The sequence below is a fragment of the Giraffa tippelskirchi genome, chromosome 7 (genome assembly GCF_054371585.1).
Source record: "Giraffa tippelskirchi isolate mGirTip1 chromosome 7, T2T-mGirTip1v1.2.pri, whole genome shotgun sequence".
NCBI classification, from domain to species: domain Eukaryota; kingdom Metazoa; phylum Chordata; class Mammalia; order Artiodactyla; family Giraffidae; genus Giraffa; species Giraffa tippelskirchi.
The window spans coordinates 78,601,721-78,624,782 of NC_137281.1; the positions used below are offsets into that span (position 1 = coordinate 78,601,721).

Genomic DNA, 23,062 nt, shown 5'->3' on the forward strand with positions numbered 1-23,062 from the left:
AGCCCCAGTCTTATGGAGCTGACAGTTTGGTGGGGAGACAACTGTAGTTGAGAATGACAAGTGATGACTGTGGGATATATAGAGGTGGGATCTAGGGCCTTGAGGGCAAAAAAGAAAGGGAGGCTGGGCTGCCCAAGGTTCAGCACGCCCCAAGTTCAAGGGAGGAGCAGGAGGGCCCAAGGGGCTGTAGTGTGGACTATGGGGGCGGGAGGAAAGGGAGGTCAAGAGGCAGCAGGGCCCAAAGTGTACAGGCCCTGGGGGCATCCTAAGGAGTTTTCAGGTTCTAGTTCATGGGCACTGGGGAGCCAGAGAAGAGCTTTGCAAGGGACATGAAAATTTTATGTTTTAGCAAATCAGTCTGCTAGAAGGACCCAGAGGGGCAGTGCCTCTGAGAAGGTGACTTTTCCTCTCTCAGCCTGTCAGGAAGCATCCGCCTTGTCAAAGTCACCTCGGAGACAAGGCAGCTGTCCTCAGGAGCAGCAGACCCTCAGATGTTCCCTTGTGACCCAAACAGATGGTCTGGGCAGTCAGCTCAAACCCTGGCGGGGTCCCTCCACTATTGCTAGGAGATCTAGGGGTGGGGACTTGGAGTAGAACCACCTCAGAGGGAAGACATTTGGGTAAGTCACTGGTAGGAAGGCTAGATCTTGGATGCCAGGTTCCAGAAGTGGGCAGTGGGGAGCCAGTGAAGGTATTTGAGCTGAGGACTCTGGAATCATGGCTGGTGTGTGCAGGCCAGTTTGGAGACATAAGCACCTAGAGGCAGAAGGATTAGGTAGGAATTTCCTGCTACAGTCTGTCTAGGGATGGAGTGGAGTAAGGGTAGGGATGGGGTAATAAGGACCTACACTAAGCAGGATGAAAGTGTAGCTTGGTGAAAAGAACACAGGACTCCTCAGGCCCCTCTGAGCCATATTATGTCACTTGCAAGAGAGGCAACAGTAGCTGAGTTCACAGGTGGCACTGCGGGTTTGGTAAGATGATACATGGAGAAGTCTAAGATGTTTCTCTGCCAAAACCCCATCAAACCGTCTCAGCTTTCTCCCCAGACTGTTCTCAGATCTGGGTACTGGATTTACCCCCTCAAACTTGCTAACCCACTTGGGAGCCCCAACCACTGCTCCAACCACTTGGTACCCCCACGCAGGGAACCCACATTCAGTAGTGTTTTCTCTCCTCCCAGAAATCAAAAGAAGCTGCCACTGGAAAAACAAACTCCAGAAGTCCTGTACTTGGCTGAGGGCGGAAACAAAGATGACAAGAACCTGACCATCCTAACAGAGACTTTGCTCTCTGAAAAGCCAACTTTGGCCCAGGGAGAAATGGAGGCAAAATATGGGGATGTGCCACCGGTCCGTCTTCCAGACCCACAAGAATCTGAAAGCTAGTCAGGGTGCAGGGCAGTGCCCCCGGAGTGTTAGCAGACAGAGTGAGTGAACTGCAATCAAACTAAAACCCTGTTTGAAAAAAACAAACAAAATCTTTTTATTAAAATGCTTCTGGATGTGGGCAGTTGGAATTGCATAGTTTGTTCAACTGGCGGTGGGCCACACATAAGTGGCTTGGAGTGAAAGTGCGAAATCCAAAGCCAGCCTGTGGGTCAGGAAGCCTGGTCAGATTCCTCACGTGGTCTTGAGGAGTTCCCAGCCTCCCTCTGACCTCAGCTTCTCCATCTGTAGAATGTGGCTGAAGCCTGGGCTGGAGCTCTTGTTTTCAATCCAAGCTCCTGGAAGGGCTGACTGAAGAAGGGGCAGGGTTCTGGGCTCAGAATTCCTTTCCCCTCCCTTCCCTCCATCTGATCCACCAGGGAAGCCCTGGACAGAGGGGCCTGGTGGGCTACAGTCCATACAGTCGCACAGAGTCGGGCACGACTGAAGTGACTTAGCATGTATACACTCCCTTCCCTCCACTGCAGCCCTCTCCTTTACGTGCTGATCTGCCGAGGGTCCATGAAAGACTTCCTTTGGGCCAGGGGCCCTGTGGTAAACAGAGCTAGAAAACTATGAAACCCCCTGCCTCTGAGGCCTTTCTCTTTCTAACCATGGGATCCCAAAGGAGTGTCTTGATCCCGTGTGTGAGCCACCGTGTTGCAATACAAGCTGGGGTGGCAACCCCAAATAATTTATGCAAAATTTATGAACCCAAAATGCTGTAGGTTCTGTCTTACAAAAGGGGAACACACAGACCCGTTGCCAAAAGTCCTAGGTCCTGCTGTCCCAGACTAGACACAGAATACACAGAACACTGTTTCTCCTTACTGGATGCCTGCTACACCTAGTGTGGGCTCCCTGGAGTCCTGGGTGATTGTCATTGGAGAGGATGACTTTGTTCTGCAGTTTTGATCAGTCCCTTGAGAAGGCTGGTCCTGAGGGTCTGTGGACAGAGTCCTTGATTTAAGGTTGGAAAATACAGGGGCCCTGCCTCCCAGTGAAACACCCTGGAGGCTCCCTGCACTGGCTGGCCTGCAGTGCTTTCCCTCCACCTTCACTGAGAGGCAAAGCACTGGAAATAGCCCTTCCCCAGACACCTTTGCTTCTCACAGGCTGAGTAGGATTTCTCAACTAGATTTTACTTGAATAAACTGTGGGGTTTGTGGCCTGGGGGTTCTGCGAGGTCAGAAGACAAAGGGAGGGTCAGGCTCCAGCCCTCCAAAACCTGTCCCCGCCCTGCCTTGCCCATCCACCAGGAGGTGCTGGGACTTTAGGGTGGACTGCTCTCAAGCCTCATGAAGGCCTCATGAAGCTGTCCACCCAGAGCCGTCCCCTAGGGGCCACGTCAGGCCTGGCTGTAGCTGAAGCAGGAAAGGGGGTGATGGCACCATGATGGATATTGCAATTTTCTTCCATTTCTGGCTGACCCCAGGTCTCTACGTTGTCGCATTGGTGTTTCCTTCAGGGTGAGGGATACAGTGGTTACCATGGAAACTAAGGCTGGAGGGAACAGGAGCAGCATTCCCATCTGTCCCTATGGCTCCTGCAGTGATCTGGGTGTCAGAGACACTGTCTGGCACTGGAGGAGGGGTCAGCTGTCTGCCAGAGGGTGAGGGCTACTATTCCATCAGAAGGAAAGCCGGTGGTGAGAAGCCAGCCCCTGCCTGGCAGACTGCACAGTGCCAAGCTTGGGGTCTTGGGCAGGGGCCCTCAGAAGATCTTGAAGCCCTTCAATAGTGTCAGGGTGGGTGCCTTGCGCTTGCTCTGAGCCCGGGATGACTTCACAGTGACCAGCTTGGCCTGTGCCACAGCAGGCATCTCCTTCAGGCTGGTGGTAGAAAGTGTGTTGAAGGTGCAGCTGGCCAGCCCGTGGCGGGCCGTGAGTGGGGCCTGGTGATGCACAGCTCTCTCCTCCGAGATGAAGAGAGGCCTGGCCAGGGAGTTCTTCTCCAGCTCCCGCCGCGCCTCCCGTACTGCCTCATGGAAGACATGCTGCACATGCTGAAAGTCCAGGCAGGCAGAGACCTCGAAAAACAGGCACCCGAACCTGCCCGCCAAGGCGGCGCCCTCTGCCTGGGTGACCTGCCTGGCGAGGAAGCAGGGGGAGTCAGGGTCAGGAACATCCGAGTCAGGCAGGCCCGGCCCTACTCCTGGCTCCTCACTTACCAGCTCCATGACCTGGAGCCATCTTCATCTCTCTGAGGCTCAGTTTTACTCATCAGTAAAACGGGAGAATGACAGCTGCCTCTCAGGGTTGTTAAGAAGATTAAGAAAGACGATTTGTGTCAAGGGCCTAGCACAGGGCCTGCACAGTAAATGGCAGCTGATGTCACCTAAGCCAGAATGTCAGAATGAGACTGAGGGGAAGGGAGAAGCTGGCCCAAAGTCCCTGGCTAGACTCTGCCTGTGGCCAGAGGAAAATGGCCGTTCTCAGCCCCACGTCTCTTCGGCTCATTTCCTTGGTCAGGAAATGAGCCACCCTCAGCCCTGGCGTGTGGGTTAAGCTCTGGAGAGAAGCGGTGGTTTGGTCAGAAGGACGTGAGACCATGGTGTCTACAGAGGCCTGGTGGGCTATGGTCGTGACTCAGGATGCCTGTGGTCAGCAGAGTTCTCAGGGCTCATGGGAACTTTTGTCTGCCTTCCCAGAGAGAGCAAGGCAGGGAGCAGCACCTATTCCCAGTTTACCCTGTACCACCTCCCATGATGGTGGGATCAAGTATTTGCAGCCACCTCTCATGAACTGTATAAAAGGTCAAAAAATTATGATACCACAAGATGAGCCCCTCAGGTCTAAAAGTGTCCAGTATGCTACTGGGGAAGAGTGGAAAAGAATTACCAATATCCCCAGAATGAATGAAGCGACTGGGACAAAGCAGATATGACACTCAGTTGTGGATGTGTCTGGTGATGAAAGTAAAATCCGATGCTTTCAAGAACAGTATTGTATAGTTAGTTAGGCCCATGAATGGACCTGCAATGTTAGTTAGGTCCATGAATCATGGAAAATTGGACATGGTCAAGCAGGAGATGGTAAGAATAAACATTTACATCCTAGGAATCAGCAAACTAAAATGGATGGGAATAGGCGAATTCAGATGACCATTGTATCTACTACTGTTGGCAAGAATCCCATAGAAGAAATGGAGTAGCCCTTGTAATCAACAAAAGACTCTGAAATACAGTACTTGGGTGCAACCTCAAAAATGACAGAATGATCTCAGTTCATTTCAAGGCAAGCCATTCAATATCACAATAATCCAAGTCTATCCCCCTACCACTGATGTCGAAGAAGCTGAAATTGATCATTTATATGAAGGCCTAGAAGACCTCCTTGAACTAACACCTAAAAAAGATGTTCTATTCATCATCAGGGATTGGAATGCAAAACTAGGTAGTCAAGATATACCTGGAGAAACAGGCAAGTTTGGCCTTGGAGAACAAAATGAAGCAGGGCAAAGGCTAACTGAATTCTGCCAAGAGAATGCATCAGTCATAGAAAATACTTTTTCAACCACACAAGAGATGACGTTACACACTGACATCACCAAATGGTCAATACCAAAATCAAATCAATTACATTCTTTGTAGCTGAAGATGGAGAAGCTGTATACAGTCAGCAAAAAACAAGACCTGGAGCTAACTGTGGCTCAGATCACCAGCTTCTTATAGCAAACTTCAGGCGTAAACTAAAGAAAACTGAGAAAAACACTAGGCCAGCCAGATATGACTTAAATCAAATCCTATATGAATTCGCATAGAGGTAACAAATAGATTCAAGGGACTAGATCTAGATAACAGTGTGCCTGAAGAACTATGGACAGAGGTCCATAATATTGTATAGGAGGCAGTGAACAAAACCATCCCAAATAAAAAGAAAAGCAAGAAAGCAAACTGATTATCTGAGGAGGCTTTAGGAATAGCAGAAGAAGAGAAGCGAAAAGCAAGGGGGAGAGGTACATCCAATTAAACTCAGAGTTTCAAAGAATAGAAGAGACAAGAAGGCCTTCTGCAATGAACAGTGTTTAACAATAGAAGAAAACAACTAAAGGGGAAAGACTAGAGATCTCTTCAGGAAAATTGGAAACATCAAGGGAGTTTTCCGCCCAAAGAATCAAGATAGGAGAGAGAAACATCAACAACCTCAGATATGCAGATGATACCACTCTAAAGGCAGAAAGCGAGGAGGAACTAAAGAGCCTCTTGATGAGGGTGAAGGAGGAGAGTGAAAGAGCCGGCTTAAGATTAATATTAAAAAAACTAAGATCATGGCATCCGGCCCCATTACTACATGGCAACTAGAAGGGGAAAAGGTAAAAGTAGTGACAGATTTCCTCTTCTTGGGCTCCAAAATCACTATGGATGGTGACTGCAGCCATGAAATCAGAAGATGACTGCTTCTTGGCAGGAAAGCGATGACAAACCTAGACAGTATGTTGAAAAGCAGACATTACTCTGCCAACAAAGGTCCATATAGGTCCTTTGTTAAGGCTATGGTCCTCCCAGTGGTCACATACAGTTGTGAGAGCTGGACCGTAAAGAAAGAAGAACACCAAAGAATTGATGCCTTCAAACTGTGGGGCTGGAGAAGACTCCTGAAAGTCCCATGGACAGCAAGGAGATCAAACCAGTCAATCTTAAGGGAGATCAACCCTGAATATTCACTGGAGGGACTGATGCTGAAGCTCCAGTATTTTGGTCATCTGCTGTGAACAGACAACTCATTGGAAAAGTCCCTGATGCTGGGAAAGAACGAGGGCAGGAGGAGAAGAAGGTTTCAGAGGATGAGATGGCTGGACGGCATCACCGATGCAATGAACATGAACTTGGGCAAACTCCAGGAGATGGTGAGGGACAGGGAGGCCTGGTGTGCTGCAGTTCATGGGGTCTCAAAGAGTCAGACACGACTGGATGACTGAATAACAACTCATGATGGTGGAATCAAGTATTTGTAACCACCTCTCATGATGGTGGGATCAAGAATTTGTAAGTTTCAGGAAGGTCCTGAAAGCATGGACATCGGGTGAGAGAAAAATACTGGCCCTTTGGTAGACCAGATGTCCAGAAGAGATGGAGTGGGGGCAGCCCCTGAGGGCTGGAGACCAAGGTTTCAATGGCTGAATCCCACTGCTGAGCAGCCTCACCCACCATCCATGAGGAAAATGGCACAGCCTGTTAAATTAGAGGAGACCCCAGAGCGAGTATGGAGGGAAAAGATTTCTGAGCCAAGGGTCATCTGGCAGAAGCAAAAGCTAGGAGCAAGTTAGCCCATCAGACAGGGAGAGTGTCTAGGACAAAAAGGGTCAGGGCACAGCACAGAATCCATCCCCCATCCAAGGCTGGTGTCCTGTCAGTTCAGTTTCCTGAGGAGCTCCTTTTGAAAGAATACTTGGTATTACATGTATTTGTGATGAACATGAATCTGAAACTTTGTCATTGTGGGGCTTGAATAATGAGCTTTCAGAAACAAGGACCCCATGTGCGCATGCATGTGTGTGAACGGCTGACCCAGCATGTAACATTATTACCCTTTTTGCTTATTTTGGCATAGCCTAGAAAAAATGGTATCAGTGGTTTGGGAACCACTGCCCTAACCCACATTTTACCCTTCAGCTGCAAGGCAATCATGGGAGACACGGGCCACTGCTCAGCAAAGTTAGATTGACTGTCCCTGTCAAATCCTGACCTACCAACCTCGGGACTCAACCAAAGAAGGAAATGGAGATAAATCATCATGACTCCTTCTTAGGGAACTGATGCTGCTTTGCTCTTTGCTCCCAAACCACTTTCAGACAATCCCATGGGCAAATATTGGGACCAAAATAGTGGCCTAGTTTTTTCCTTCATATTTAAAACTGGTTTATTCTCAATCCAGTCTTCTGATTCCTCCTCTAGGCTCTGGGGGCTCTTTGACTCCACAAAGATTACCTTTTGCTTTAAGTTCACACAACTTCCCTCATTCCCTGAGACGGAATTTGTCTGGGTGTGAGGGCATGCCTGCCTTTGAAGGCTCCTACTATGAATCTCCTTCGTGAGACCACACCTCTTTTCCCCACTGCGCATCAGCCCTGATCTATATCAAGCATCCTCTCCTTTCTAACACCAGTCAGTGGGCCTTTGGCACCTGGGAAGCAGGGGTGACTGGCCTTGAGGAGGGGGAAGGCTGCCCTACCTCCCAAGAAGACCGGCAACAAGGGATGGATGTCCATGCTGGAGAGGGCCAGTGGGGTCACTCATCAGGTGAAGGCGTCATAGTCTCAAAACCTCAGGGGCCAGGCAGGCAACTTGAATGTGTGGGGAGCGGTAAGCCATGGGGACTGTGAGGCCCATGGTCAGCTGGAGGGAGCATACCCCGCCCTAAAGCATTCCAGTTCCAGGTCTTTTAAAACATTGTGCCGGCCAAACAAAATATGACTGCAGTACTTACTGGTCATCTGCCCCCTCGCCCAGTCTGTGGCCTTTGATTGAAGTCCAGCCCTTTCTAAGAGACTCCTGCCCTCAGCACAGCCAACGGTGGGAGTGAGCCTGGGGACCTCACTTGGGGGAGGCGAGAGCTAGCTGAACCAGAGCAGACTGGCCTGACTCAGGCCGCCTATTAGAGCCTCTCTCTCCAGAACTGGAATTGGGCCCTGGATGACCAACCAGCTTCAGGGAGTGGAAACAGAAGGTCATATAGTCTCAGGCAAGAAAGGGTGAAGCCAAGAGAGACCTCAGAGCCCCGGGAGGATGTAAGGAGTGGCCTCTCTTCTGACCTTCAGGATCCAGCCCCTATGCAGCCTGGATGCCTTTCCCTTCCTGCCCAGCACTGCCTGGAAGACCTGCACACCCTGTACTCTTACGACATGCCCCCTCCCTTCCACCTACATCAGAGGGGATCACTCTTCTTAGCAGCCAAATAATCCCCAAAGATGACACCGCCTGGATGGAGAAAGTGAGCTCCGGGCTGTGGGACGAAGTGCGTGCTCACCTGTACTGGGCCATGTCCAGCTTGTTGCCCAGCAGCAGAGCCGGGAAGCTGCGTTGCGTCTCCTTTGCGTGCAAAGCGAGCAGCTCCAGGTAGCTGCTGCTGCCCTCGAAGCTCTGGCGGCTGTCGACGCTGTACACCACCAGGAAGGCGTGGGCCCAGTTCAGGTAGCGCTCACAGTTCCTGGGGGTGTCCTGGGACAAAGCAGGCAGCCTCAGTCAGGGGCAGAACAGGTGAGGGTAAAGGACTTCACCTGAGCTGCCTCTCCCCACCTCCCTGCTCCCTGGGTCTTTGTACATTGTTCCCCAGCAGGGCCCTTTTCAAAGGGGCACTTGAGTGTGGATTTGGCCTGATGTGAAAGGAGACATTGTCTCTGAGCTTCACTCCCACCACCAACCACAGACTGGGAGACCTTGGCCTCTGAGGCACAGAGCCAAGACTCTGGCATGGCCCCTACTGAGACTTGGCTGTGCATGGGCACTGCTGGTTTGGGTCAGGTTCATGGTGCCCCTTTGGCTTCTGAGAAGAACTGGCATCAGGCATTGGTAGGGGGTGGTGAGAACATAGGGAAGTGTATGTACTGGGTAGGGAGGGGGAGTTGGAGTCAGAGGAGCATCTGTAAACACATGTGTGCACCTGTGAACACAGGCCCCAAACCCCGGAGCACAGGATCTCAGAGCTGACACCAGCAATCATCAGTTCTCCCCAGGCCCTGTCCTATCCCTTCTCATTTGGCAAATCAGTGGATTAAGGCCCAGAGAGGTCAGCACCTCAGTCAGGGACACAAAACAGATTGCAGCTGAAAAGGTTTACAGATTCCCATCCAAGGCCCCCACTCTGGAAGCAGGACTCCTCCAGAGGATGCACTGATTCTCAGCTCCTCAGGGGTAATGGGGAAAAATGTTACCAGGTCTGCAGTGTCCATAACTCTCAGGTGGACAGGCTGGTGGTCCACAGTCTCCTCGGAGCTGTAGGTGTCCTCTGTAACACAGACGGTCAGCCCAGTCAGAGGCAGGCCAGCCACTCCAGGGTGGGCTGGGTCTGACTCCCAGCTTGCCTTTCTGCTAGATCCTGTGCACCCCTGGGGGGCTGGCTGAGCTGGGACCACTGGAAAGGCATTGGCTCTCAACCACATAGAGAACATGGGCAGAACCTCCCACCAAGGAGATGCTGCTGCACCTGTCAGGGCTCAGAGCATCAGAGGTCACTCACAGAACATGCCACAGAGGACGGGACTGTGTGCTGGGTCCACCCACCATGTCTGCAGAAGGAGGTGTGCGGCTCCTGGGCCCAGTGAGCAGCAGAGGCCTCGGGAACTACACTGCTAGCCCCTTCCTCCTGATCCCCAAGCTTCTCCACCCTCTTCTCCAAGCACAGCACTTGCCCACAGTAAGCCCCTCAAGGACAGTCAGGACAATCCTCTCGCACTCAGTAGGGGAAGGGACATGAAAGGAGAAACACACAACGTGATTGAGGCTGGGGAGTCAGATCTTGTTTAGAAGTTCCAAGCAAGTTTTACACATAATCTTTGTCAAAATAAATGCAGAGGAATCTAGTAGAGTTGAAAGTTTTAGGTTGGCGATATGGAAATCAATGTCAGCTACTTTTTAGCTGTGTGGCTTGGCCAAGTCTTTTCAACATTTTGAGGCTCTGTTTTCTAATTTTAAAATAAGGATAATGTGGGACTTCCCTGGTGGTCCAGTGGCTAGGGGGGCCTGGGTTTGACCCTTGGTCAGGAAACTAGATCCCACATGCCACACCTAACACCTGGCTCAGCCAAATAAAAAAAGTTAAAAGTAAATAGGAATAACGTGATAACACTGGCTTACAGTTTTCAAGTTTTTACTCTGTGTCAGGCACTGTACTAAAGGCTTGTCCCTGCACCATCTCAAAGGGCTGTGGGAGGACTGGATGGGCCCCTAGGCACGGACCTGGCCCTCCACAAATGCCTGGGAAAGGATGCTGGGGACATGGTGCTCCAAAGTTTCCAGGGCAGGTTCACATTCCTAGGTGATATTTTTTTAACTTTTTATTTTGAAATAATTTTTGACTCATGTAGAAGTTGCAAAACAGTACATAGAGTTCCTGTGTACCCTATCCCCCACCCCTCTCCCCCCAGTGTTAGCACCTTACATAACCACAGTACAAGGATCAAAACTAGGAAACTGACTTTGGTACCATACTATGAACTGAACCACTGATCTTATTTGGATTTCAAATTAGTTTTTATATATTTTTTTCAAAGTTCTCATGACCTCAAACCTGAGAAAGAGTCAAGTGGCTGGGCCTGCAAAGAGGACCTCACTGTCACAGGCAATTGCTCTCCCCACCCCCAAATTTCCTCTGTGCCACTGGCCCACATGTGGGGTGCACTTGGCCCTCACCTTTCCCTGGGGGGCCCTAGGCCTCCAGATGACCCCCAAAAAGAACCCTCTGGGCAGAACTGGGGTCCTCTCTGCCTTGCTGGCAGAATCCACTGTGAGAATAGTCCCCCCCAACTCTGGCAGAATTCACAAACACTTCTCTCTGAGGGTCACTGGCAGACAAGCCAGGCCTGGACACATGCCAGGTCCACTAGCAGCCAGCAGAAATCGCAGACAGCTCCCATCCCCAGCCTGCTGTGGGGACTTGGATAAATAGCCGCTCTTATTCAAAGACAAAAAAAAATCTAATGGAAAATATGCCCCAAATGTTTAACTATATTTGGTGCAAGAAGAGTGGATGCCTACGTCTCATTCAGATTTGTCTTTATTTTCCTGCCAGAGTTGTCTGATGCATGCCTTTTAGGTGCTTCCCAAGTCCTGGGCCCAAGGAGGCACCGTTGCTGTGCCCAGCCTGGGGGGAAATATCAGCCCAGGCTTGGTCTACTGTAGCCCCATACAACACAATAGCCTTTTGAGATTCCTGTTAGCTTTGCTGAAGAGAGATGACAAGGAGGTGAGGCCCAGAGAAGGAGAGAACTCTCTCACAGCCACACAGCGCCCTATCAGAAAGAACGTGAACTCAGGGCTCTATGGTGAGACCCTCTCACTCCCTCTGTTCAGTGGACCCGCCAGCTCTCCAGCTCTGTCTGGGCAGAGCAGAGGCTCCCTGTCCAGCCACAACTGTGGAACATACATGGGTGAGTGAAGAAGGCTCAGAGGTCATGAGATCATCTTATCCAGCTCCCTCGCTCCCTTGCAAGTGAGGTGACTCCAGGGGCTGGGGGTGGGGTAGGGGCTCCTTTTCAAGATGTAGTCATGTCCTGCCTTCCTGTCACAAATTCCCTGCTCTCAGGACATTCTGGAGTCCTTTAATAAATAGGGGCTTCATAACTCCTACAGTTTCCCAGGTGGCACTAGTGGTAAAGAACCTGCCTGCCACTGCAGGAGAAATAAGACACATAAGCGACGCAGGTTCAATCCCTGAGTCGGGAAGATCCCCTGGAGAAGGAAATGGCAACCCACTCCAGTGTTCTTGCCTGGAGAATCCCATGGACAGAGGAGCCTGGTGGGCTACAGACCAAGGGGTCACAAGAGTCCAACACGACTGAAGTGACTGAGCACACAGCACAACTCCTAGTTCTAAATTAAATTCTGAGGACTTTAATGCTGAGAGAAGTTTCTTTCCCCAAAGTGTTTTTCTCTCATTTACACTAATAATTTTTAAAGCACCACCAAAAGAGCTCTTGTCAGAGTATGTATAGGATGATGCTTCAGATATGGTACCTGTATCCTTGTTGGAGCAGGATGAGGGGGAAGAGAGGTAAGAAGCTGTCATTCTGCCCTAGGCAAACCTGCTAAGATTCCCCCAGTCCCTCTGTGAGAAGAGGGTGTTCTCCTGGAGACCCTGCTCCCTTCCTAGAGTGCTCGGCACAGGCACACAGGCACTGAGTCTCTTGGCTCCAATAGCTCCCAACCCATAACAAGGCACAACTCACATACAGAATACAGTTTATTAGTCCTATTACAAGGCACAACTTATTATTATTAGTCCTGTGATGAAAGTGAGAGAGGAGAGTGAAAAAGCTGGCTTAAAGCTCAACATTCAAATAACTAAGATCATGGCATCTGGTCCCATCACTTCATGGCAAATAGATGGGGAAACAGTGGAAACAGTGTCAGACTTTATTTTTCTGGGCTCCAAAATCACTGCATATGGTGATTGCAGCCATGAAATTAAAATATGCTTACTCCTTAGAAGGAAAGTTATGACCAACCTAGACAGCACATTAAAAAGCAGAGACATTACTTTGCCAACAAAGGTCCATCTAGTCAAGGCTATGGTTTTTCCAGTAGTCATGTATGGATGTGAGAATTGGACTATAAAGAAAGCTGAGCACTGAGGAATTGATGCTTTTGAACTGTGGTGTTGGAGAAGACTCTTGAGAGTCCCTTGGACTGCAAGGAGATCCAATCAGTCCATCCTAAAGGAGATCAATCCTGGGTGTTCACTGGAAGGACTGATGTTGAAGCTGAAACTCCAATACTCTGGCCACCTCATGCGAAGAGTTGACTCATTGGAAAAGACCCTGATGCTGGGAAGGATTGGGGGCAGGAGGAGAAGGGGACGACAGAGGATGAGATGGCTGGATGGCATCACCGACTTGATGGACATGAGTTTGGGTAAACTCCGGGAGTTGGTGATGGACAGGGATGCCTGGCGTGCTGTGATTCATGGGTTCGCAAAGAGTCAGACACGACTGAGCGACTGAACTGAACTGAACTGAACTGAACAAGGCACAACTCACACACAGAGCACAGTCTATTAGTCCTATCTTCCAGATGGGGAAACTGAGGCTCAGAGATCCCACCAGCTTCTGACTTCAGGCCCTCGATCACATACTACTCATGCATGCTTAGTCGTGTCTGACTCCTTTTGACCCCATGGACTATAGCCCGCCAGGTTCCTCTGTCCGTGGGGATTCTCTAGGCAAGAATACTGGAGTGGGTTGCCATGTCCTCCTCCAGGGGATCTTCCCAACCCAGGAATCGAACCTATATCTCTGGCATCTCCTGCATTTCAGGCAGGTTCTTTACCTACTGAGCCACCTGGGAAGTCCTCAAGAGCATAAGGCTACCCTTAATGGAGGACAACTGGAGTGGTGCCTTATCTTCCTTCACACCTGAAGTTCTCCATGATCTTAGGCAAAACACTCAGCCCTCTCTGCCTCAGTTTCTTTACCTGTAAAATGAGGATAATAATAGGAGGTCTGGACTTCTCTGGTGGCTCAGATAGTAAAGAATCTGCCTGCAAAGTGGGAGACCTAGGTTTGATCCCTGGGTCAGGAAGATCCCCTGGAGAAGAGAATGGCAACCCACTCCAGTATTCTTGCCTGAAGAATCCCACGGACAGAGGAGCCTGGCAGGCTACAGTCCATGGGGTCACAAAGAGTCAGACACGACTGAGCAACTAACACATCCACTAATAGGAGGTATTTTTTAAAGGGTAATCCTAAAACCCAACTTCAAATCCCATATTTAATCTCATCTATGTTGTGCCTACACTGCACTCCAAGCTGGAAACAGGAATGAACAACACAGGTCTCTACCCCCAAGAGGCCTCTTTGGGCTCAAGCTCTCAGAAGGTATTTGAAAAGATGAAAGGGTGGTTTTACATCTCCACATGGCTAACTCTCTCTTAGATGCTCAGACCTTTCTGCACAGAAGAGGATCTGGTCAGAGAGTCCCCGCTGTTGCTGGAACCAGACACGGGATAGTGGTTGGAATGTTTAGACAGTGGACAGGATCCCCAAGGAGCAGCACTGGCCTCCCACAATAGCTGACAGGAGAGCATCCGGCCATCTCTCCAGCTCAGAAGCTCTGAGGGTGGGGTGAGAGACCAAAGGCTGAGGTGACTAACCACTGCGCAGCTGCCACCCCCTCAGCCATCTGACTTCACATCCTCCACCAGCTCAGAACTCCAAAATTACTCAATCAGGAAGCTCAAACTACCACTGTAATAGGCGCCCCTGGTGGGACCCTGCCTGAAGTGTATGAACTGGGGGACAGGAAGGAGAGAGACTGGAGGTGGGTTGTCAAATAAAATACAAGATGACCAGTTAAATATGAATTTCAGATAAACAGCCAATAATTATAAGTACACCCCATACTTATATTGAGGCAGACAGAATCTGTCTTCTGAGGCACTGTCCTTGGGCATCTCCATTTTTCCTTCCCAGACATCCCTGCTGTGTGACTTTTCTCCCTCCCTACTCCCCTCAGTGACCAACTTCAGGTTCCGGCCTCTCCCAACACCACCCCTCGCAATTGCATCCTGTGTCGCACTCTGGAGGTCACTGACCTCCACTAATCAATGGGATCCCCTCAGACCTACTGATGACCTTGGCCCAGAAATTTCCTTGGGTCTACTTCCTCCACTGCAGTGGAGGGGTGTGTCAAAGCGCAAGTGGTCACCCCAAACTCTGAGGAATAAATCTCCTTAGGGACTGTCAGCGAGTTGCCTGCCCTGCACTCCTGACTTAGCCAGGGACCCCTTTTGCTTTCTCTGTTTGACACCCTGGGGTTTTGTGTAAGACCTCCTTGGAAGAAGAGATTCTGCTGTTTAAGGAATAAATTCTAAAAGCCATTGGACCAAATAGCCATGACGCCTCCTTCCTGGTCTGACACTGGGATTCAATATCCCAGACTGGACTGAGGGGCTGATGGATACCTAAGGGCTAAAGAGCTCTTTCCTCTTGGTGTCACAGGGGCATTCCATCAGAGGCCTGCTCTGGGTGGTGCTTCACTGTGGAGGTTTCAATATGTGGGACCCCGAGGGTCCTCCCAGAGCCTTGGATTTCCTCAGAGGGCCTTCAGGGGTTCCACAAAAGCTTATTCAATTCTCATGAATGGGGAAAATAATCTAAGACTGCAGTCGCCATTTCCAAAAAGCAGAGAACATCCAGACACCCCATTTTTCTCAGTGGAAAGTTGACCATAAAGAAATTCTATAAATGTGAGCTTTAAATTACATTTATACTAATAAAATTCTGTATTTATTTAGATATTGGGGTTCCATTAAGCAGTTATTTGAGGAAAGCGTTCTGCTGCTAAAATTAATTTTCAGAAACACTGATTTGATTAACTTGGGGGAATCTCAGCCACCACAGATGGGAAGCCATCTGAGAAGGAAGAAGGAAGGAGAAGAAAATATGCATTCAGTGTCTCCTGTGGGTCAAGTCTTAGGCTAGATCTTTTACATATGTTATTTCTTTAATCCTCACAGTAATTCTCTGAGATAGCTATTTTTATGCTCATTTTACAGATAAGGAAACAAAAGTTCAGAGAGGTTAAATGACTGCTTCAAAGGTGCATAGCCAATAAGTGACAGAGCCAGGATTCAAACTCAGCTCTGACTGATACCAGGGCATCCCTTTTCCCAATATACCATGAGAGAGCCACCAAACCAGACTAGTTTTCTTGTGTGGTTAAAAAACTGGTTTAGAACCCAGTATCACTAGGGAATTTTCCAAATTGTCTGTCCAGCTTTTCTGGAAAAGTACACTGAATGATGATCTGGAAGGATAACACTTAATGGATGTGGATGTTCTGCAATGTTTGATTTTTTTTTTCAAGTCTCATCACACCTAATATTTTAGGGCAAATCAACTTCTCTCAGTTCTCTTAATTGGGCTAACCCCCAAGCTATCTGGCGTGTGCTGTGGAAGGGTACATTTCTGGAACCTAAAATATTTTGCCCATGGCCTGGGTTATGCTGATGGCTCCTCCCCTTGGCCCCTAGTTGCGTGGTTCTGGTCAGGCCTGGACCTACCACGGTGTATGTGGGTGTGCAGGGGAGAGTCCAATGGGACACAGCCAGAGGAACAGGGAGGAGTGGGTGGGTCCTTACCCAAGTTGGGGTCGTATTCGCTGATAAACCTCCTGGTCAGAAACTTCACGGTCAGGGCTGCAAGAAGGAGAAAGTAGTTGGCTTAGTATCCCCATTGTGTCTGGCTGCTGGACACTGGAGGCTGCTCCTCTCATTTTAGAGAAGACTTTTCTAGGTGCTGTAACCCCTTTGCTCTCTAAGGGAATGTGGCTGGGTAGCTGGTTTGAGAGGCTCAGATGAAACCAGAAATATGAGGAACACGTCCTTCCCAGCTGCATTTTTTTTGGGGGGAGGGATCAAGAAAAGAAATGAGAGGCAAGCCTAAGGGGTGTTTGTGTTTATGAAGACCCTAATTAAGGGGTCTGGAACCATGCAACCAGTTACCATAGGGTCAGCCTAGTGAGACTGAAACTGAAGAGAGACATCCCCTTCAGAGATGAGGCATAGAGATTCTGAAGCATGGGGGCATGTATGCCAGTCTTGGCTATAAGCCAAAGAGAGAGTACAAGTTGAGTTGATCAGTGGGTAATCTCTGGGAGGGGTATGAGCCCTCTGAGTCCCAAGTAAACACACTCTAGTCCGTAGTCCTCAAGTCTTGCCTCTAAGGCCTCCACACTCATCATGCAAGTCTCACAGAACATAAAAGCCAGGGAAGTTGTCTCCAGGTGGAATGCATTCACAAGACTGATTTTTTTCAGAACTGTAGCCACATAAACCCAACGGCCAGCCCACCACTATACTGGACTCTTAAAAAGTGGCACAATATTAGAAAGAAAATCCTTATAATTCTATCCCAGGATTCCTAATAGTGTCAGTTTGCAAACTAATTATCCAGGGAATACATATTTTAACCTTTAAATTCCTTCATTCATGTAGTCACTGGCTAATGTACCAGTGACAGAGCTGCGGATAACAGTTTGATTTTCTAAGGGACGAGGGGAAGTCTTTTTTGTAGGACAGCATGATTCAGAATGCCCCCTCTGCGTCAGGGGGCTGCCCTGCCTGAGTCAGGGGGCTGGCTTCAAAAGTGGAAAGGAGGCCCCCGGTGACTCTCAAAGAAGGAAGGAAACTCATAGCGGAGTCCATGATGGCCATTCACTAATGGCTGTAACTGGAAAACAGCCAGTGGAGGAGCCCCCCTCGGCCCTCCCACCTTCAGCCGCCTGGGACTGAGAGTGGCAAAGAGGGCCGTGAACCCTTTTTCTGGACCTTTGCCTATGGTGACATCCCCACCACCTGAGCTCCAGCTGGGTGATAGCTACCAGAAGTGATGAAGGCTGTTCAGTGTTGCTAGAAATGGCCTAAGTGGAAATCCAAGAGCTTTGTTCATCAAGGCTCAGTCCGAGGCACCTGAGATTACAGTCCAATGTGTTTCCAGAAAGTCAAGAGAAGGGTCTGGCTTGAAACAAATACATTTGAAAAGAATTCACACTTTGTTCCAGAATTCCAGGGAACTGAGGTGGGGAGTGGGGAGTGGCCACTCTCCCCCTGGGAAATCCCCGAAGTCAGTGCCTTTTATGGCCTCCCTTCAGGGGTCTGGGGCCCCTTCATCCCTGGCGGAAATCAAGAATCTGCAAGGCTGCGACTAAGCTAATAGGGGCACGGGGCTCGGAATCAGTACCTCACAGGTCCCTTTGGAGCCAGTCACCAGGGCTGTCTGCTGGCCCGGAAGAGGAGATGGAGGGTGGTACAGGGCACAGAGGAGACCAGCAGAGGACCGGAGACACAGAGGAGACAGCTGGGATCACAGACAAGGAGGACACAGTCAGTGGGGAGACACAGAGAGACAGACAGGCCAGGAACACAAGACAGCTGAGACACGGAGGAGCTGAAAACAAAGCCAAGCAACAGAGAAACTGAGGCAAAGAAGAAAATCACGGTGTCTCAGCTAGCTCACCTGGGCGCAGAAAGCCCGCACAGACAGTGGAAGAGCCTGCCAGCACACCCGGAGCTCCCGCTTCTCTCCACCGCTCCCCGTGTCCCCCGTCCGGCCGACCCCCTTCCCTTCCGCCCGCACCCCACTCACCGGACTTGCCCGCCCCGCGGCGCCCCAGGATGGCCAAGTTGACCTCGAGGGGCGCGCTCTGCGGCCCGCCGCCCGCGCGGGGCTTCCCGAACACCGAGGACATGGCGACGCTGCGGAGAGAGACGCGGGTCCCGCCTCAGGGCCCCGAGCAGCGTGCCCGCCCGTCGGGGCCTCGGGAGCGAGTGGCGGGCCCCCTGGCACTCGCGGGCCCGGCGGCGTCGGCGTCCGCTTCCCGGGCCCGGCGCCCAGCGGGCGGCGTTCCCGCGGCCCCGCCAGACCCGGCGGGGAGGAGGTGCCGGGGCGGGGGGGGCGGGGGGGGCGGGGGGGCGGGGGGGCGGGGGGGCGGGGGGGCGGGGGTGCCTGGGGGCGGGGCCGCCCCGAGCGCCGCCGACTCCTTGTAAGGGCCGAGGAGACCCCTGCGGGGCGCGCTCACCCTGCTCCCAGCCCGCCGCGCACCCCACAGCTGTGCTGGGCCTCGAAGGTTAGGAGCCGTCACCGCCCGCAGCGCCCCCCGAGACCCGACGGGAAAGGGCAAGGACCGGAGAGAGGGAGGAAAGGGGTAGAGGGACTGGGGGAAGGATGTTTGCAGCCTGGTCTGAATCTCCACTCAGTCACGTCCCATCAGCAAGAAGATCCACCCCTCCCTTTGTCTTACCCATCGGCCCCGCCTCCTCCTCCGGGAAGCCTGCCGGGTTCAACTCCAAGCCATATGCTTTCTCTGGATCGCAAGGCCCCTCAGCCTTGGCGCTCAACTTCCCCAGCCACATTACCCTCCCCTTCGATGTGGGAACTGCAGAACCCGTAAAGGACCCTGGCTTCTGGGAAAGGGCAGGGGAAGATCTCCATACTAAGATTTCATGGCCAACCTGGGCCCAGCTTCAAGAAACCTAACCCAACCGGGATTATGGTTTTCTCCCTGATAGGAGTTTATGAGTGGCCTAGCATGCAAAAGGTGCGTTTATTTGTTCTAAAATCTGGCACTCCCTCTTGCCTATGATTCTAGGACTGATGGATGAACCTGGCAGGGGTCACCTGTCATTGTCCTTGAAACTCAGGGAAAAATCTGGACCTGCTGGAGAAAGGGCAAAGGACCAACGTGAGGAATCTGGACATTTAGGATCTAGCGCCAGATCCTAAATGGGTGACCTTAGGCAAGTCATCTCACTTCTTTGGGCTTTGGTGACCCCATCTATGGGCTTCTCTGGTAGTTTAGTGGTAAAGAATCTGCCTCCAATGCTAGAGTCTCAGGAAACACAGGTTAGATCCCTAGGTTGGAAAGATTCCCTGGAGGAGTGCATGGCAACCCACTCCAGTCGTCTTGCCTGGAGAATCTCATGCACAGAGGAGCCTAATGGGCTACAGTCCATAGGGTTGCAAAGAGTCAGACACGACCTAAGTGACTCACACACACACACACACACACACACACACATTCCCATCTATAATGCTCAAGGAAGGGGGAAATGAATCCAAAATTCCATGAGTGGTTCAGGCCCAATGGAGAGTGACAAAAATCAACCCTGGATTCCAGGTCTAAGTACTTTCTAGAACCCTGTGGGATCTCTCTTTTGAAATACACACCAGACCAGAGTGGGGAAAGATGTGGGTGTCTCAAGAGACTTCTCACTGCAACTCTTCCCCCTCCAACCCCAATCCCCCTATCCTTCCACAGCTAATCTACCCACCTATGCACAAAAGAAACCAGGAAAGTCCAGGTCAGCAGATGGAGGGACTGGAGTCAGTTGCTGCTGCTGCTGCTAAGTCGCTTCAGTCGTGTCCGACTCTGTGCGACCCCATAGATGGCAGCCCACCAGGCTACCCCCGTCCCCGGGATTCTCCAGGCAAGAATACTGGAGTGGGTTGCCATTTCCTTCTCCAATGCGTGAAAGTGAAGTCGCTGCCTGATGGTAATTACTTCTCAACCAAGAGAGAAAATTATTTTCCAGGACAGGACATGAATAGTGACTCAGCCTAATTGTTTCTGGGAGATCATGGTAAAGCAGCTGTGTTATTAAGACTCTAAGGTGTTGGGAGGAATTTGTTTAGATTACACCCACAGGCCAGAATCGCTCACATAGCTAATGGCCTTTGAGTTGTAGAAGGAGAAAAAGTGGGAGGCAAGTTCTGGCCACATCCCTGGGCTGGCCCGAGTCCTGGGAGGACAGACTAGTTCTGGTTGGGGCTATGGGGAGACTCAGTCTCACGGGAGGACTGCTGGAGAGAGGGCAAGCTGTGGACCCCCAGAGGCACAACAGAGAATAAACTTGGGCTCTGCTACTTCTCTACTTACGTGATTTTGGGGGAGTTACTGTCCTTATAAGACTCAGATCAACTAGTAGATGGGAGCTTCAAGGTGGCAGGTTCCAGCTCAGTGATTTTGTGAACTCTAACCACCTGAGCTGTCCATAGTTAGAAGGGACTACTGTCTTTGGAGGAAATGAACCTCCTGACACTGAAGGCAATCGGGGGGTGAGATTTCAAGGTGTTATAAGGCAGGGGTCCCCAACTCTGGGATCTAATGCCTGATGATCTGAGGTGGAGCTGATGTAATCATAATAAAAATAAACTGCACAATAAATGTAGTACACTTGAATCACCCTGAAACCATCCCCACCCCTGGGTTTGTGGAAAAAAATTGTCTTCCACAAAACCAGTCCCTGGTGCCAAAAATATTGGGGACTGCTGTTGTAAGAAGATACCACTGCGATTTGCAAGATGGGATGAGATGATCCTTAATCCCCTTCTAGTTCAGAGATTATTTGAACTGGTTGCCAGCTGGTTGCTCAGGCCCTCAGCTATGACTGCTAAGTGCTCAAAACCTGCCCCTCCTATGAGGTTTAGGAGGAAAACAGTTGCCCACCTCACAGCTGCAACCACTCCCATTCTCCATCCTCAGCCTCTTCATCTGTGGGCTGCTTGTCCAGCACCCAGAAGTGCCCACTTGGACCAGAAAGGCCCTTGGAATCATCATTTACTGTCAAACCACAGAATAAGCTGGGCCTCAATTCATCATTTTTCTTTTTTTTTAAGAATATTACTCTCTGCATGTTTTTTTCTCACACATCACTATATTCTCAAACACTACCAGCAGTTCCAAAATCTATCCAAAAATACAGTCAAGGGACTTCCCTGGTGGTCCAGTGGTTAAGACTCTGCACTTCCACTGCCAGAGGCACACGTTCAATCCCTGATTGAGGAACTAGAGTGTGACATCTCGTGGCCAAAACAAAACAACCAAACCAAACAAAACAACCAAAAATACAGTCAAATAATTATGGAAATTGACACAGGAAATATGAAGTACTGGATGAGACCTATCAGGTTGAAATATAAAAATCTCAACATTTTCCACCTATGTCATTCCCTGGAGGGTAGAATTTATTGAATAGGAATACTCACTATTTGTGTATGCAAATACCATCACCAAATTATTAACCTGTCTTGGGGATTTTGTAAAAATCTATGAACAGTGTTGAACTAAAAGGACTCTTTGAGTTAAAGGATTTGAAATACACGTGTTTGGAATTCCTATCAATGAGAAATCATCATTGATTTTCAGATGGCCTTCTTGGTCTATTTTTCAAAGACCCCAAAACTCATTCAGAATTCCCAGAGCTGCAATATAATTAAATATCTATTAGACTAAGCCAATATGTTAATAATCTCCTATAATTATTTGCAATACACTTTCTGCTTTTATCCATCTGTTCCTTATTATCATCCTAAGAGATGGTTATCACACCCATTTCATAGTGGAAGAGTTACAGAGACACCTCATCTTTAAAATAGGGATAATATTAAGTATTAGATGAGATAACATGAGAATGTTCCACCCAGAGCTTGGCCCATAGCCCCAAACAGCAAATGATAGTTTCCTGAACTCACCCAGACACAAATAGCTCACACTTCTTGCCCAACTACCAAGAAGTCAAAACTGTTTAATGACCAGAAGTCTGGGCACTTTAGGTCAAGAGAGAGGTGATTCTACTAGAAGCAGTATCCCACCCCTCCTTATCACTACCTCCCCCACTTTGTGGCTCTTACAAGGGGCCCTCAGGCGCTCAAAATGCAGAGGATGTGGCTCCTCACCCAGCAATGGGCTCGACAGATGCTCAGTAGATGTCTCCAGAGCGCATGAGCCCCATCTAGACAGGTCTGGACAGGTAGGACTAGGTCTTGCCCTTGCCACCCACCCCACCCCTAGAGATGGGTCCCTTTGAGATGTCACTGCATTCCCTGGAGGCACAATATGATAACCTCTTCTGTGATTTTTCAATTATAAAGTCAGATGTGAAAACTGAACAAAACCTTAGAAGTCAGATACAAGCTCCACTTTACAAAGAACCGAGGCCTGGACAACTTGGGTAGCTTTTCCAAGTCAGAGATAATACCAGCATCAAAACCCAGCAGGAATCCTGACTCCTAGTACAGTGCTCTTCTTCAAGCACAGGCAAGCACATCACTACCCTGTGTGCGGAAACATTACTGTGGGTGGCAAAGGCCAGGAGTCACTCATCAGGCAGGAAGGCCACGAGGTCACAATTGGAAACGACTTCAGTCTCATACGGTTCAACCCCTTCATTTACAGTGGAGGATCAAAGGGAATTGCCCAGCATGGAAGGAGCTGAGCCCAGTCCTCCACCAGCCTGCAGGGTCTCCTGGGTCAGGGGTTCTGTTTTCTCCATCAGACTGGGGACTCTTCCTCAGGTTAGGGCGCAGTCACTGCAGAGAAAGAGACAAACAAGGCAGAGTGCACTCTGGAAAAGCTCAGAGTCTGACACAGAGCCCCATTCCTTGCTCCCACCCCCAACCTCACAAAGTAGAGAGGGAGGTTGG

At 50.1% G+C, this 23,062-nt stretch overlaps 2 protein-coding genes across 9 annotated transcripts in view; one reads left to right on the forward strand and one right to left on the reverse strand.

The window, feature by feature from the left end:
* The window catches only part of SLC51B (SLC51 subunit beta), a 30,645-nt gene extending 29,133 nt beyond the window's left edge, over positions 1–1,512 (forward strand). For all 3 annotated transcript variants that reach the window (XM_081505778.1, XM_081505777.1, XM_081505775.1), the window contains exon 4: positions 1,184–1,512. In XM_081505778.1, the coding sequence (XP_081361904.1) occupies positions 1,184–1,388 (205 nt within the window). In that variant the 3' untranslated portion in view covers positions 1,389–1,512. The remainder of the gene's footprint in view (positions 1–1,183) is intronic.
* Positions 1,461–18,919, reverse strand: RASL12 (RAS like family 12). 6 transcript variants are annotated; one of them, XM_081505773.1, is made up of 5 exons: positions 18,882–18,919; positions 16,222–16,278; positions 9,299–9,372; positions 8,395–8,585; positions 1,461–3,516 (listed from the first exon to the last, which is right to left on the reverse strand). In XM_081505773.1, exons 1-5 carry the CDS (start codon positions 18,883–18,885, stop codon positions 3,141–3,143), a joined length of 702 nt encoding a protein of 233 aa, XP_081361899.1. In that variant the 5' UTR covers positions 18,886–18,919; the 3' UTR covers positions 1,461–3,140. The 6 variants fall into 6 exon arrangements, with proteins under 6 accessions (XP_081361899.1, XP_081361900.1, XP_081361897.1 ...); XM_081505774.1 differs by lacking the exon at positions 18,882–18,919 and adding an exon at positions 18,227–18,440 and having other exon boundaries at positions 1,461–3,512; XM_081505771.1 differs by lacking the exon at positions 18,882–18,919 and adding an exon at positions 18,227–18,440.
* Positions 18,920–23,062: the final 4,143 nt, after the last annotated feature.

Excerpts from the sequence above, each read along its gene's own strand:
- RASL12 (XM_081505769.1), bottom strand. The coding sequence starts at position 18,329 with ATGTCCTCGGTGTTCGGGAAGCCCCGCGCGGGCGGCGGGCCGCAGAGC. Across the intron at positions 8,586-9,298 it reads TTATGGACACTGCAGACCTG|GACACCCCCAGGAACTGTGA; the intron begins GTAACATTTTTC and ends GCTTTGTCCCAG. Across the intron at positions 3,517-8,394 it reads CTGGACATGGCCCAGTACAG|GCAGGTCACCCAGGCAGAGG; the intron begins GTGAGCACGCAC and ends CTTCCTCGCCAG.